Source organism: Aotus nancymaae, unplaced genomic scaffold (assembly GCF_030222135.1).
Source record: "Aotus nancymaae isolate 86718 unplaced genomic scaffold, 86718_ANA_hifiasm-v0.15.2.pri h1tg000032l_0, whole genome shotgun sequence".
NCBI lineage: Eukaryota > Metazoa > Chordata > Mammalia > Primates > Aotidae > Aotus > Aotus nancymaae.
Window position 1 is genome coordinate 4,589,820 of NW_026988445.1, and position 14,024 is coordinate 4,603,843.

General features: G+C 33.2%; 1 protein-coding gene across 1 annotated transcript in view; it reads right to left on the reverse strand.

Moving 5' to 3' along the window:
- USH2A (usherin) overlaps positions 1-14,024 on the reverse strand; it is a 775,604-nt gene that overhangs the window by 606,070 nt on the left and 155,510 nt on the right. The window contains exons 12-13 of the mRNA XM_064383503.1: positions 4,527-4,722; positions 148-789 (exon numbers count right to left, since the gene is read on the reverse strand). Coding sequence (XP_064239573.1) covers positions 148-789; positions 4,527-4,722 — 838 coding nt within the window. The remainder of the gene's footprint in view (positions 1-147; positions 790-4,526; positions 4,723-14,024) is intronic.

Genomic DNA, 14,024 nt, shown 5'->3' on the forward strand with positions numbered 1-14,024 from the left:
TGTGTTGGATAATGGTATAAATACAACAATGATTTTGGAAATAAAATTTGTAGAAGCCACAAACCAGAAACAGAAATAAATCACCTGTTACGAGATAACAAAAGGAAAGTCATTGTGCACTGAAAATGTAACACATTTCTTTCTTACCTGGTTGACACTGATTACACCTTCTTCCTTGACGATTAGGCACACACAGGCACTGGCCACTGATTGGGTCACAAATGGTCCCAGGTAATGTCCCCAAGGAATCACACTCACACATCTGGCAGCTTTGAAAATTGTCAGTGGTCAAATTGTACCTGTGAGGCTCACACTGATTACAGCGAAGACCTGTCACCCCTAATTTGCAAGGACATTGTCCTGTTGATTTGTCACACAGCAGAGAGCCATTTACTGTCCCGGTCTTATCACAGTTACAAGGCAGACAGAGGAAGGAATTATTTTGCCGTAGGTAGAAGTTTCTCTCCAAACATGTATCGCACTGTCTCCCTCCAACATTGGGCTTACAGATGCACTGCCCTGTCTTAGCATTACAGACAGTCCCAGGGAGGGATCCAGCTGTGTCACAGTCACAGGCCTTACAATTGGTGACATCTAACCCGTAAAAGTTTTCTCTGCAGGTGTCACACTGAAGTCCTTTGGCTTCTTTTTTGCACTCACACTGCCCAGAGAGAGGATTGCAGAATTTGTTCACTGAGCCATGGAGGTTACACTGGCAGGGCTCACATCCATCATCATTAAAGCTTCGGAGAAATTTAAATCCAAAATTGCAATGATCACACCTAAGCCCTAAAGATAAAACATATTTAAAAGGTGAGGATAGGAAAATGATTTCATTCAAGATAGATGAGGCACAAACAATGCTACTGTAGACACTTAATATGGACACAAAATACTGAGGGTTTTCCCACAAGCAATGCCATAGAGGGCTAATCATACTCTCAAAATACAATGGCAATATTTAATTTAGCTTTAATATACAACTGAACTTCATAAATTTTTAATTATTAGTTAATACAAAGAAAAATGCTTAATGCAAATGTTGTTTCTGTTACATATGCTGGAGCTCCTTTCCTCTTTAACAAACCTTAAAAACTATTTTAACAAATGTGTTCATTCAGAATTACAGTAGAATTACATATAACAAATCAGCTGTTTTCCTAAAGATAAGAAATCTCTAAAGATGTTTAATAAAATGTTAAGCTGAGTACAAAGTTTCAGCTAGACAGAATGAATAAGCTCTGGAGCTCTATTGTACAGCATGGTGACTATACTATACTTAATAATGATGTATTCTATACTTGAAAATTGCTAAGAGATGAGATCTTAAATGTTCTCACCACAAAAACATGATAAGTACATGAGGTGATGGATATGTTAATTAGCTGGAATTAATCGTTTTATAATGTGTACATATATCAAAACATCATGTTGTCTGCCATAAATATATACGATTTTTATTTAATTATACATTAGTGAAGCTGAGAAAAAAGAATAAAAAGTAAGCTGATAACTCTTTTTGTGACAACAGCATATACATTTATTTCTTTTGTGACAACAGCATATACATTTATTTCTGAATCCCCACATTTAAATAATTAATATAAATAAAACTTATCCAGGGCAATTCTTATTTTAATCCTTTTGTATGCTCCTCTATTTTATCATTTTCAATTAATATAAATTATGCTCTCCTTGGTTCATAAAGCAATCACATTGCTTGTCATCTTGTGTGATTCAGAACATACCTCTTTAAACACTAAGTAAATTCTGTTTTTTCTATTACTTCTATTTAAAGGAGTACATATACACATTTTACAAATGGAGAAAAATGTTTTATCACCTAAACTTAATCTCTGACAAGTAAGGTTATTCTAAAAAAGGTTATTACAAGGCAAAGAAATAAAAAAAATTAAAATAGTCAATGTTTAGATGCAAAATACTTCCTTTAGGTAGTCTCTACATATCTATGAATTTAAATAACTGACTTCATGGGTTGAATCAACTGAAACATTTATTTCAAGCTATAATCGCAATTTAAAAATTAGTCTTAAAATAAGAGTCAAAAACACACTCAGGAACTCATATGTAGAAAAGCATTTCCTAAACTGGAAGGAAATGCATAATATATATGTATATATATGGATAAAAATTCAAGAACTCCAATGGAAGGCAAGTTCTTTAACAGTGATGAATGACTCACCTAAGGCATATCATTTAATTTCAATAAGGAAAATAAAAAAGGACCACTATTGCTGCAAATTTTAAAAATAACTGTATTGTTAACAAGAATTATGACTCATTTTGAACTATTAAAATTGGTCTACATGGATTCATATCATATCAGTTTTAAAAATATGCGCAGTGCTTATTTGAATATGCCATACATATTCCTGACAGGTAATCTATTCCTAACGATACTCAGGAAGGCCTACAGGGCATCACATTCGGTGTTAACAAGTACAGGCGAGTTAGCACACTTGGCATTTAATTCACATTCTTCTCCCTTTTTATTCTAGATGAATGACCTACTTTAATAAAATTATTGGTGCTAATGTATTTTACTGGTGATAGAATCATTAGTAAGATTTAACAGTTTTGTTAACTCTAACAGTTTGCTTTCTGAAGCGTATACAACATACACTTGTATTTTCTGGGCTTCTTTTCTTTTCATATTAACAAGGTGAAATTGAATAAAGTTACTTGCTAATCCCATTAGGAAAATAAATATATATGCATATCAACTTTATGTTTTTAGTAAAAACACATTTGCAAAAATTACACTAGAATAATTATATATAATACTAAAGTAATCTAGTCTTCACAAAATATCTATTTATGTTTCCTACAGAAAACCATCTGGATCAATCAACAAAATAGGCAAATAGTGGGGATATTATAACAAATTCTAAGTAAATTTTGATTTTTCCCTTCCTTAAGCTCTGGACTCTAACCATCACAGGAAAGATTTCATTGATACAAAGAAGTAATTATTTCACTGTCTTTCTAGGCCTTGCTTTAACTTTTGTTTTCACATTTGAGTTTAAAATATATCTCACATTAAAGAACAAAAGACGCCATACAGATTGAATTCAAGGTCTTAGAATTCATTCAGCATCATAGATAGCACATACAAATATGTACTTCTCTTTACACATTAGTTATTCTTTCTAAAAAATTCATTTTTGTATGCTTGAGATCCAAAAAGGCAAATTACGTTACAGATTTTCATGTAATCTTTCTTTAAACCATAGAAATCTCATGTAATGCCATTGAACACACCTACGTTACTTTTATTAAATTGAAATGCTTGTCTAGCTGAATTGTGTAGCATGATGTATACCAACATAAACAAAAGATAAAGAATTAGATTTAGAGATATATCACAGAAGTGAAAACAGTATTCAGAATATGTACATATGCATATGTACATGTAAGCATGTGTGTGTGTATGTGTTTGTGTGTGTGTGAGAGTGTGTGTGAGAGTGTGTGTGTGTGTATGTGTGTGTGTGTGTGTGTGTGTGATATCACTGCTAGGCATATTTTCATTATTGTTAGGTTCAGGTCAGTGTTAGAAAAACCATAGATGACTTGGTGTCTTGAATGACAATAGAAAGGCAAAGGTCTTTTTTAAACTTCCTATATGAACCAGGACATATTCAGTTACAATGCAGGACTCACTTCATCAGGAAACTTTCCTCTCATAATATTCTCATATATCAAAATTTCAAAGTGCATTATGTACATAGCGCATTTTGGGCACTTGATAAATTTTGTCCTTATGTGGCGGTGGTTCCCCTCAAAAATGTTGGATGTAATAAATTGCTATAATCAAATCTAATTTCTGAAAAATACCTGTGGGAGTAACAAACAAAAAAGCACGTCTTGTATAAAAAAAAAGATAAATAACACCGAAGGTAGCTGTTTATTATAATCAACTTGGTGCTGAATTACAAAATTAAAATTATGTAGCCCTTTATAAGTAACCTTAGCAATATACATGATCTGTGGAATTATGTTGACTTATTTTGCATTTCATAGGGACAGTTCAAAGAAATATAATAGAAAAAAATGGAAAGATTTATCACAAAGGACCCTGTAGCACAGAATATTTTGAAAAAAATCCATTTATTTTGGTCTATTAAGAAAACTAGCATGGAAATGATTTGCTTAGAACTCATTAAGTGTAAAACATTTTGAAAAAGTGCTAATTTTCTAAAAGAAACATCTATGCAGTAAGCAAATTATATTTTTCTATGACTTATTAGTATGGGACCATGTGAACTAATACATCTACAGAATAAAGAAACTTCTAAAGGGTTGATTAAGCTAAGCTTCAAGCTGCAGTTTGATAGAATTATTAATTTAATCATTTTTAAACAGTTAATTTCATCCAAATTGTTTTTTTTTCCCCAGCCTGCCTTGAGCAAAGAAATTTGCTTTACTCTACAGTTAAGAAATCAAATAGAGAATTTTATTCCAGATGGTAATAGAGATGTGACTGTAAACTTTTGCATTACACGTACCAATAACGTTTGCTTTGCACTTGCACTGGCCTGAATTTTGGTGACAGGTAATATCTCCATCCACTGTCCCAGAGGTATTGCAGTTACACGGACTGCAGCCATCAGGATCCAACTCTTGTAGATTGTAGAATCCATTCTGGCACTGATTGCACTGTCTGCCAGACACATGTCTCTTACAATTACACTGGCCTCCAATCTAGAAAAGATACAACATTTTGTAGAATGATGAACGTATCTATTTTTAGATAATTTGCTCATTAGGTACAAGACAGGGAGGGAAGGAGGAAAAAAAACTAAATGTTCAACAGACAAGAAGGTAATAAGATATTTTCCCTCTTGACACACAACATGGGAGGCTTCAGCAGGTGGAATATATAGAACTGAACGAAAATAAAACCCCTAGAAGTTAGTCATGTAAGACTAAAAGGGAAATGGGGAATTAACCATTAAATACTATATAAAGAAATCAAAATATAGATATGTAGAGACTGAAAATAGAAAACAGTCAGCAGTTAATTTATTCTTTAGGACACCATTTCTATTTTATTCTTCTTGTTTACTGTCTCATTGATCTAAACCTGTTTTGTACATGCTAGGTATTTAAATTAAGGGAGACTCTTTCTATAATAATACCATCCCATCAACAGTGTAACAATGTTTAATGTTCTTTGTTAATAGAATCTATTTATGCCTATTGATACTGACCCTAATACATTTTACGACTATTTCAGCATATGTATGGTTCATTTCACCACATTAAATATATTTAGCTGATTTATATTGTGGTAAGAAATTCCAAAAAAAGTTTTTTGTTTTAAAGCATTTTCAATAAAAATAACAGCTAAAACACTGCGTCTTTTTACTCTTCAAGGTGTTGGTTTGAGAAGAATGAAAATACATAAAATAGTGTTCATCTACTATATGCATAGATTAAAGAAAGATATTGACTAAAGAAAGAACTAAACTCTTCATAAATGGACATATGTATCTAAAATGTCAAATAAATATGAGAAATTTAAATAACTCAGGACTCAAACACTGCAATGTGGGTACAGACATCAAATCTCTTTTATAGTCCCTGACATTTCCCCTCACCGGGATTTTCTTTCACATGGATTAAATCCAGCTCTTCACATTTGGAGGCAGAGTTATCGTAGAGGGAAGTAACCTACATGTGGAAATATATTATTTGATTTCTATTTAATTTCAAGGATATTAAAAAAATCATGAGGTTGAGATTCAGTTACAAGATATAGGGAAGGTGTTAGAAATAAAATAATTTTTAAAAACCTATTTTTAAGCCTCAATTTTCCTCACCCAAGAAATAGGGACTCACCGGAACGTTTATTTAAGGATAAAATAAGATAATTGACATGAAAATATCTAAGGCTGAAAAATAAATGGTTATATGCAAACCAAATGTAGTTGTAGATAATAATGAACCTCAGTATCAAAAGATGCATATAGGTTTAGAAAGATGAATAAGGATGATGAATTGCCTTCTTTTGCCTGGCTGTTTCTCAGTCCTATTCCCATCTAGTCCAAAGGATATGAAATCATTATTCGAGACAGAGATTTGATTCAGCCTACAAAAATAAATGGTATTTATTGGTGGGTATGTGTTACGTATACCCATACCATGAAAATCCAATAGGCCTCTGAGCACATACTTGTAACACTTCAAGTACATCACTTCCTAACTCAGGCCTGAGTCTTTGCTGGTACTTTATGGGTATCAGTCCTGTTCTCCAAACAGATGGTAAGCACCTTAAGGCATTGGACATACATTATGTTTCTGTCAAAGAATAATCTTACATATTGCCCACATGTAAACAATACTTTTTCAAAGAGTAAGGAAGAGTGCAAAAGTTAAAGTGAAATAAAACTGCCAAAACTACTTTATCTTTTATATGTTTTATTATATATATATATATATTTTTTTTTTTTTAGACAGTTTAGCTCCTGTTGCCCAGGATGGAGTGCAATGGTGCAATCTCAGTTCACTGCAACCTCCCCCTCCCCAGTTCAAGTGATTCTTCTGTCTCAGCCTCCCAAGTAGCTGGGATTACAGGAATGAGCCACCACACCCAGCTAATTTTTTGTCTTTTTAGTAGAGACAGGGTTTTACCATGTTGGTCAGGCTGGTCTCCAACTCCTGATCTCAGATGATAGCCCGCCTTGGCCTCCCAAAGTTCTGGGATTACAGATGTGAGCCACTGCACTTGGCCTTGTTATATTCTTATTTACATGTAAAGCATGTATCAGCTGGAGTGTCCTTGCCCTTTTGTAATCTAGATAAGGCTGCCTATGACCCTAATTCCATTCCTGAACGACGGAAGTGCTCTTTAAGTTTATAAGAATTCTATGTATATTGATCATCTCATAGTTGCCCTGACCTGACACTGTTGCTTCTTCCATTTTGAAGTCTTTCTGGCTCCTGCCAGCTCTGCTCTGTGTCTCCCAGAGGTGAAACTCGGCTAATGCCTCAATTTCAAGAACTCTTGTTCAAAACAAACAAAAAAATGTAGTTGTTAAACTTTATTAAAGATTCGGGGTAAAAAAGGAACAAAATCATTACTTTACAATTCATAATATCCCTTTAGCTTCCCTATTGGTAGAGATTTTCATTGGCACTCCAATTACCTACGATCTTGCACTCCAATTATCTACTATTTCTGTGGCTTCTCTCTTCTTCCCCCTCGCTCTGTCATAAGCATATCTACTTTTCTCTGTACGCCTGACTTTACATGGTCACTTTTTCACACACATCTCAAAAGTGTATATTATTGCCTTGATTCTTGCCAAATCCTAAGCTTTATCAAGATATTTTCGTCAATAAAAACAATTCTTTCCATGTGAATAACTCTGGTACAAATTAATAAAATAACAAGTTTACTACCATGTCATTAATCTAAGTCTCCGTAGCACATATAGATTATAATTTCTGTATATTAACTATATCTTAAAATGTAGTTTAAAAATAAAATAAGGTGGTGTCATTTTTAAAAATGTTAACTTTAGCCAGTTTCCCAGAATTAAACTGAAAATACCAAGTTTACTTCTGTAGATTCTATAGCTGTCAATTCTCCCTTTTTAATGTGAGAAAATACAAATCTACTCATACTCAAAAACTAATTCCATTCCACCAAGAAGTAGAAAGAGAGGAAGGCATTCCCCTTCCCTTTAAAAATACACTTCCAAACCATAAGACACTCTTGGTACAATCCTTCCATAACAACTCTAGATTGACCTATTGGTTTTCTTTGGCCAAATGCTAGCAGATAAAATGCTTGTAAATATGATTGAAACAGGGGTTTTAAAATGCTTGAAAATTTGAAGCTCATTCTCTCTTGTTGGGCTTGGAACTCTGAGATAACCTTGGGAAGAAGCTCATGCTATCCTGCTAGAATATTAGAGGTTGTGTGGCAGAGAACTGAGGTGCCCCAGCTAATAATTGCTCCTATTGCCCCAGTGAACAGCCAGCTGTCAACCACCAGATATGCGAGCGAGGTCTTCCTAAGTTATCTAACTGCCACTTGACCAGCTAGCTAATCACAGACAAATGAGAGCACCTAGAAGAGGCTGGACAAGCCAGTGCACACCAGCACCGAGCTAAACCATAGAATCCTAAATAAATAAGCAATTTTTACTGTTTTTAGCCAACAGCTTAAGCAGCAAAATAGACACAATATCATTGACCAGAACTTAAAACACATTTCTACACCCAGCTGCCAAGGAGGCTGAGAAATGTAGTTTAGTCTCTACGATCATGTGATCAGCTACTATTGAGATTTCTATTACTTACATGGAAGGAAAGGCAGATAAAGCAATACAATTACTTTCTCTGATAACAAACAAATATCTATTCACAGTTCAAGCCATGGAGATTCTCCTGCTCTTTATGGCTTAAAATGCAATCTTGGTCTTATAAATTTGGGTCTTTCCTGAATCACAGTTTTGATTTAATCATGCTTTCAGCCACATAAGCAGAGGAAAGAAATTATCATCCCCATGAGATGCAGTTAGAAACTCAGAAACAGCTTTCATTAGACTGGCTTGGGTCTTCTCTTCTTTTGCTAGTTTCATAAAGTGGAAGATATTTCTTTGAAATCTTCATTCCTTCCTAACATAGACATTTAGTGCTATTAATACACTACTAAGTCCTTCCATATTGGGTATCCCATAATTTTCTTATGCTGTGTTTTCATTTTCATTCATTTAAAAATACTTTTTAATTCCTCTTTGGGTTTCCTCTTTGAGTCTTGGGTTATTTGGAATTGTATTAGTTTGTTTCCAAATATTTAGAGCAATTCCAGGTTATTTTGTTAATAATTTTTAATTGAATTTAACTGCAGCCAGATAACATACTTTATGTAACTTGAATCCTTTTAAATCTATTGAGGCTTGTGTTATGGTTCAGAATTTGATCTATTTTGGTAGATGTTTTGTGTAGGCCTGAAAAGTAGGTGTAGTTTGCTGCTCTGTTGGGTTGAATATTCCGTAACTGGCAATTAGGTCAAGTTGGTTGACAGTGTTGTTCTAATCTATGGATTTACTGATTTCCTGTCAGTTTGTTCTACTAATAATTGAGAGAAGGGTATTGAAATTTTTGCCCACAAATGTGGATTTTACTTTCTCCTTCAGTTACATCAGTTTTTACTTTGTACATTTTGAAGCTCTGTTGTTGGTACACAAATACTAAGAATTGTTGTGTCCTATTGATAAAATGATTCCTTTTGCAAGATGAAGTTACCTTCTTCATGTTGGGCAATATTTTATCCTGGACAAAATTTCTAAAAATTTATGTTTTCTCATATTAATAAAGTCACCCCAGATTTCTTATTAGTGCTCACAGGATTTCTCTTTTCCAACATTTACTTTTAACCTATTTGTGTCTTATATTTAAATGTATTTTCTGTAAGCAGCATGTATTTAATGTTTACTTTTTCCTTTTTAAATCAATCTTCCAATCTCTGACTTTTAAGTGGAGTATTTAGAACACATAAATTTAGCATTATTATTGATAGAATTAGGTTTAAATTATCTTGATATTTTCTTTTTATTTATTTGTTCCATCTTTTTTGGAGTTCTCTTTTCCTTTTTTCTTTTTTTTTGCCTAATTTTATGTTTTTTTAATATATTTTTTATGATTCAAATTATCTCCATGTTGGCTTATTAGCTATAACTCTGTTTTATGATTTTAGTGTTTTTTATTCTACATCTTTAGCACAATCTAGCTTTAAGTGATAAACTACTTCAAATAGAGTATAAGAATCTTACAATAATACAACTGTCCCTTGAACAACAAGGGTTTGCACTGCATGGGTCTACTTGTACAAGACTTTCCTTCCACCCCTGAGGCAACAAGACCAATCTCTCCTCTTCCTCTTCCTGATCTTGCCTAAAGTGAAGATGACAAGGACAAGGATCTTTATAATCCACTTCCACTTAACAAATAGTAAATACATTTTCTCTTACGATTTTCCTAAGGATTTTATATTCTCTAGCTTACTTTATTGTAAGAGCACAGTAAATAATATATACAAAATACATGTTAATTAACTGTTTATGTTACCAGTAAGGTTTCTGGTCATTAGTAGTTAAGGTTTTGAAGGGTTAAAGTTAAATATGAATTTTTGACTGTGCAGGGTATCAGTGCCCCTAACTCCCATGTCGCTCAAGGGTCAAGGGTACTTCCTTTTTCCCCTCCTAATCATTGTGTTATTACTGCCCAACATTTTACTTATACATGTTATAAAACCTTTATTATTATTTTTGTTTAAACTGTCGACTGTATTTAAAGATAATTAAATCATTAGAAAAGTACCCATCATATTTACAGATGTGTTGCCATTTTGGGTGCTCTTTCTTTGTGCAGATCCATATTTCCATATGATACCATTTTATAACCGATGGAAGGACTTCTTTTAATGTTTCTTATAGTATAGGTTTGCGTGTGATGAACTCTTTCATTATATGTATTGCAAATAGTTTTAATTTCACCTTCATCTTAGATGTTTTTGTAGCTATAGAATTGTAAGTGCACTATTTACTTTCTTTCATGGTTAGAATGTTGCTCCAGTATCGTCTTCTTTGCATTATTTTTGACAGGAAAAATGTTGTCATTCTTATTATTTTGCCCCTGTATTTAACATGTGTTTTTCCTCTGACTGCTTTAGTATTTTATCATTAAAAATTTATCACTATTTTTGAGCAATTCAATTACGTGCCTTTTGTGATTTTCTTTGCATTACTTATTTTTGAGTTTTCTTGAGATTCATCGGTTTGTGGCTTTATGGTTTTCAGTATACTGCATTTGGAATTTTTCAGCCAAAAATTCTTTGAATAATTTTTATGTTCCCACCTCCACTTCACCATTCCTTCAGGGACTCCAATTACACGTATATCAAGCCTCTAAAAGTTGTCCCACACTTAACAAATGCTGTTTTTATTTATACAAATGCTCTTTCAACTCTAGGTTTCATTTTGAATAGGTTATATTGCTACGACTTCAAATTCACTAATCTTTTATATATAACATGTATGTTTTGTGTTTAATATATAATCAATTCTATCCAATGTATTTTCATTTCACACACTGTAGCTTTTACTCTGGAATTTTGATCTATGGGGTTTAGTATCTTGCATGTTTCTATGTAACTTTTAAACTATGTAAAGTTATAATATCTGTTTTAATATACTGGCCTGATAATTCTAACATTTGTCACAGTTCTGTATCAGTTTTGATTGATGCATTTACATCCTCATTTTGAGTTGTACTTTCCTGCTTCTTTGCATGCCTGATAACATTTGATTTGGTGTCAGAGACTGAGTTTTTTTGTTGTTGTTGTTGGGTGCTACACATTTTAGTGTTCATACAAATATATTTGAGTTTTGTTCTGGGAGGCAGTTAAATTACATGGAAGCAGTTCCTTTTGAGTATTGCTCTTAAGATTTATTAGATGGTATTGAAGTAGTTATCAGCCTAGGGCTATTCTCCACTGTTGAGGAAAGACCCTTTTGTGTACTTTGTCAAATGCCCCATGAATCAAATTTTCTCCAGTTCGGCTAGTGGAAACAGGCACATTCCCCAGCATTACATAAGTGTTAATTATTGTTACTTTTAATGCTTTTAGCTTGCGCTTTCTGCTGCCTCATCCATGTAGTGATCAGTACTCAGGTAAATACTAAGGAAGATGATCTGAAGATCTGTGGAATTACCTTTGTGTTCCTCTCTCCTCTCTGCAAACTCTAACTACTTTGAATTCCTGAAACACTTGGCTTCATCTCTTCAATTTGGATAACCCTCTGAGCTCCATCTGGGTTTTTTCTCTCCCTAAGTCATGGACTGGAAAAGCAGTAATCTGGGTCAACTGTAAGATTCACATAATTTATTTCCTATTTCTCAGCAGACATTGTCTTCATTGCCTGATGTCCAACATCTAGCAAACAATTCTTTAATATAGTTTGTCTATATTTTTATCATTTCAAGTGCGAGTATAAATTCTGTGTCTATCACTCTGTTCAGTCAGAAGTAGTCTCAAAACGACATTTGGACCTGACAAAACAACTATAAATTCAATTTAAGAGAAAACTAGATGACAACATTCAGAGAGAATTTTCAGGAGCTGCATCATAGATGGAGTTGCATTGGGAAACATTTATTCAGCTGTTTAACATAGCTCCAAGCTCTAAACCCAAATAACATAGAGCTCCAAAGAAATTTGGCAGTGTTACCTATGCTTACTATACCAGGAAAATGGAAAACCATGGATCAAAACCTCATGCCATCCTTCAACTGTTCCTGTTAAGCAGCCAAAACTGGAATCTTGAACCTTCAATCCCCTCATCAGCACAACACTTTCTTACAGAAAAACTCCAAAACATAGCAGAATTTGGATGGAGATTAGCAGAGGTGCAATGCACACCGTAATGTTTAGAAGCTTAAGATATAGCATTATAAACAGGAGCAAAATTTAGAAACATACTGGTTGCTGTACATGTGGTTGGGAGCAAAGGAAAGGAAGAGAAAGATTTGTTTTAATGTAGTAACTACTCAAATAATTTAAATCTGTAGCATGTTGCTTTATAACTGTCAATTGAAATGGAAGATTTCGTCTCAGTCTAGGTTACCACTATAAGGTGTTTTTGCCAAATACAGTAAGTTAAATTATAATCCAGCTGATCTGTAGGTATATATCCTATTGTGATAAAGAACCAGTGCCCAGGAAGATAGAACTAAGGGATAAGTATATTGTACATATTCTGCTTTCTGACAAAGGATCCAATTTGTTAGAAATGATGCATTCAAAGATGAATAAAATTAAGACATAATTTATTCATGAGGAATATTAGGGCAGAAGAAGTAAAAAGTACAAGAAAGTCATTTTCTTGCTGAAGAAAAAGGATATAGGTGTTAACTAAGTCTGGCTATTGTTAGAAAAATATCCATCTAAATATGTGTACTAAAATATAAGATTTTCGGTAAAATTTAGGTTAACTTGTGTCTTTTCCTCTTTTTCTCACTACTTCAATAAAATAATAGGAATTTTAAAAACCAGTTTTATAAGGCCAGCATTACCCTGATACCAAAACCAAATATACAACAGCAATAACTACAGGCCAAGATCCCTGATGACTACAGTTGTCAATATCATCAATAAAATACTGGCAGACCAAATCCAACAGCATGTCAAAAATATTATATGCCAGGATCAAGTGTGATTTATACTGAGGATGCAGGAATGATTCAATAGGAGCAAACTGAATAAATGGAATAAAAGTATATCAATAGAATAAAGGGCAAACCATATGATAATCTCAATAGACGGAGAAAGTATTTGATGAAATTCAACATCCCTTTATGCTAAAAACTCTCAGCAAATTAGTATAAAAGGAACATACCTCAATAATAAAGGCCATATATGACAATCTTACAGCCAACATCTTACTAAATGGAAAAAAGGTGAAAACTTTTCTTCTAGGAACTGGAACAAGATGATGATGCCCACTTTCACTACTCTTTATTCAACCTTATACTAGAATTCCTAGCCAGAGCAATTAGGCAAGAGAAAGAAATAACAGGAATATAAATCAGAGAGGAAGAAGTCAACTAGTTCTGGTTTGCAGATGACAGGATCTTATATATAGAAAAAAACCAAACACTCTACCAAAAAGTTCTTATAACTGATAAACTAATTTAATAAAGTTGCAGGATACCAAATCAATATACAAAAATCAGTAGCATTTCTATACACTAAGCACAAACTAGGTGAAAATGAAATCTAATTTCCAACAGTTAAAGAAACAAAAATATTGAGGTATAAATTTAACCAAAGAGTAAAAGATCTCTACAAGGAAAACTATAAAACACTTATAAAAGAAATTAAAGAGGACATACAAGAAAATGGAAAGGCATCCCATGATCATGGATTAGAGGAATTAATATTGTTAAAATGATTGTATTACCAAAAGCAATATACAGTGTCGATATAATTC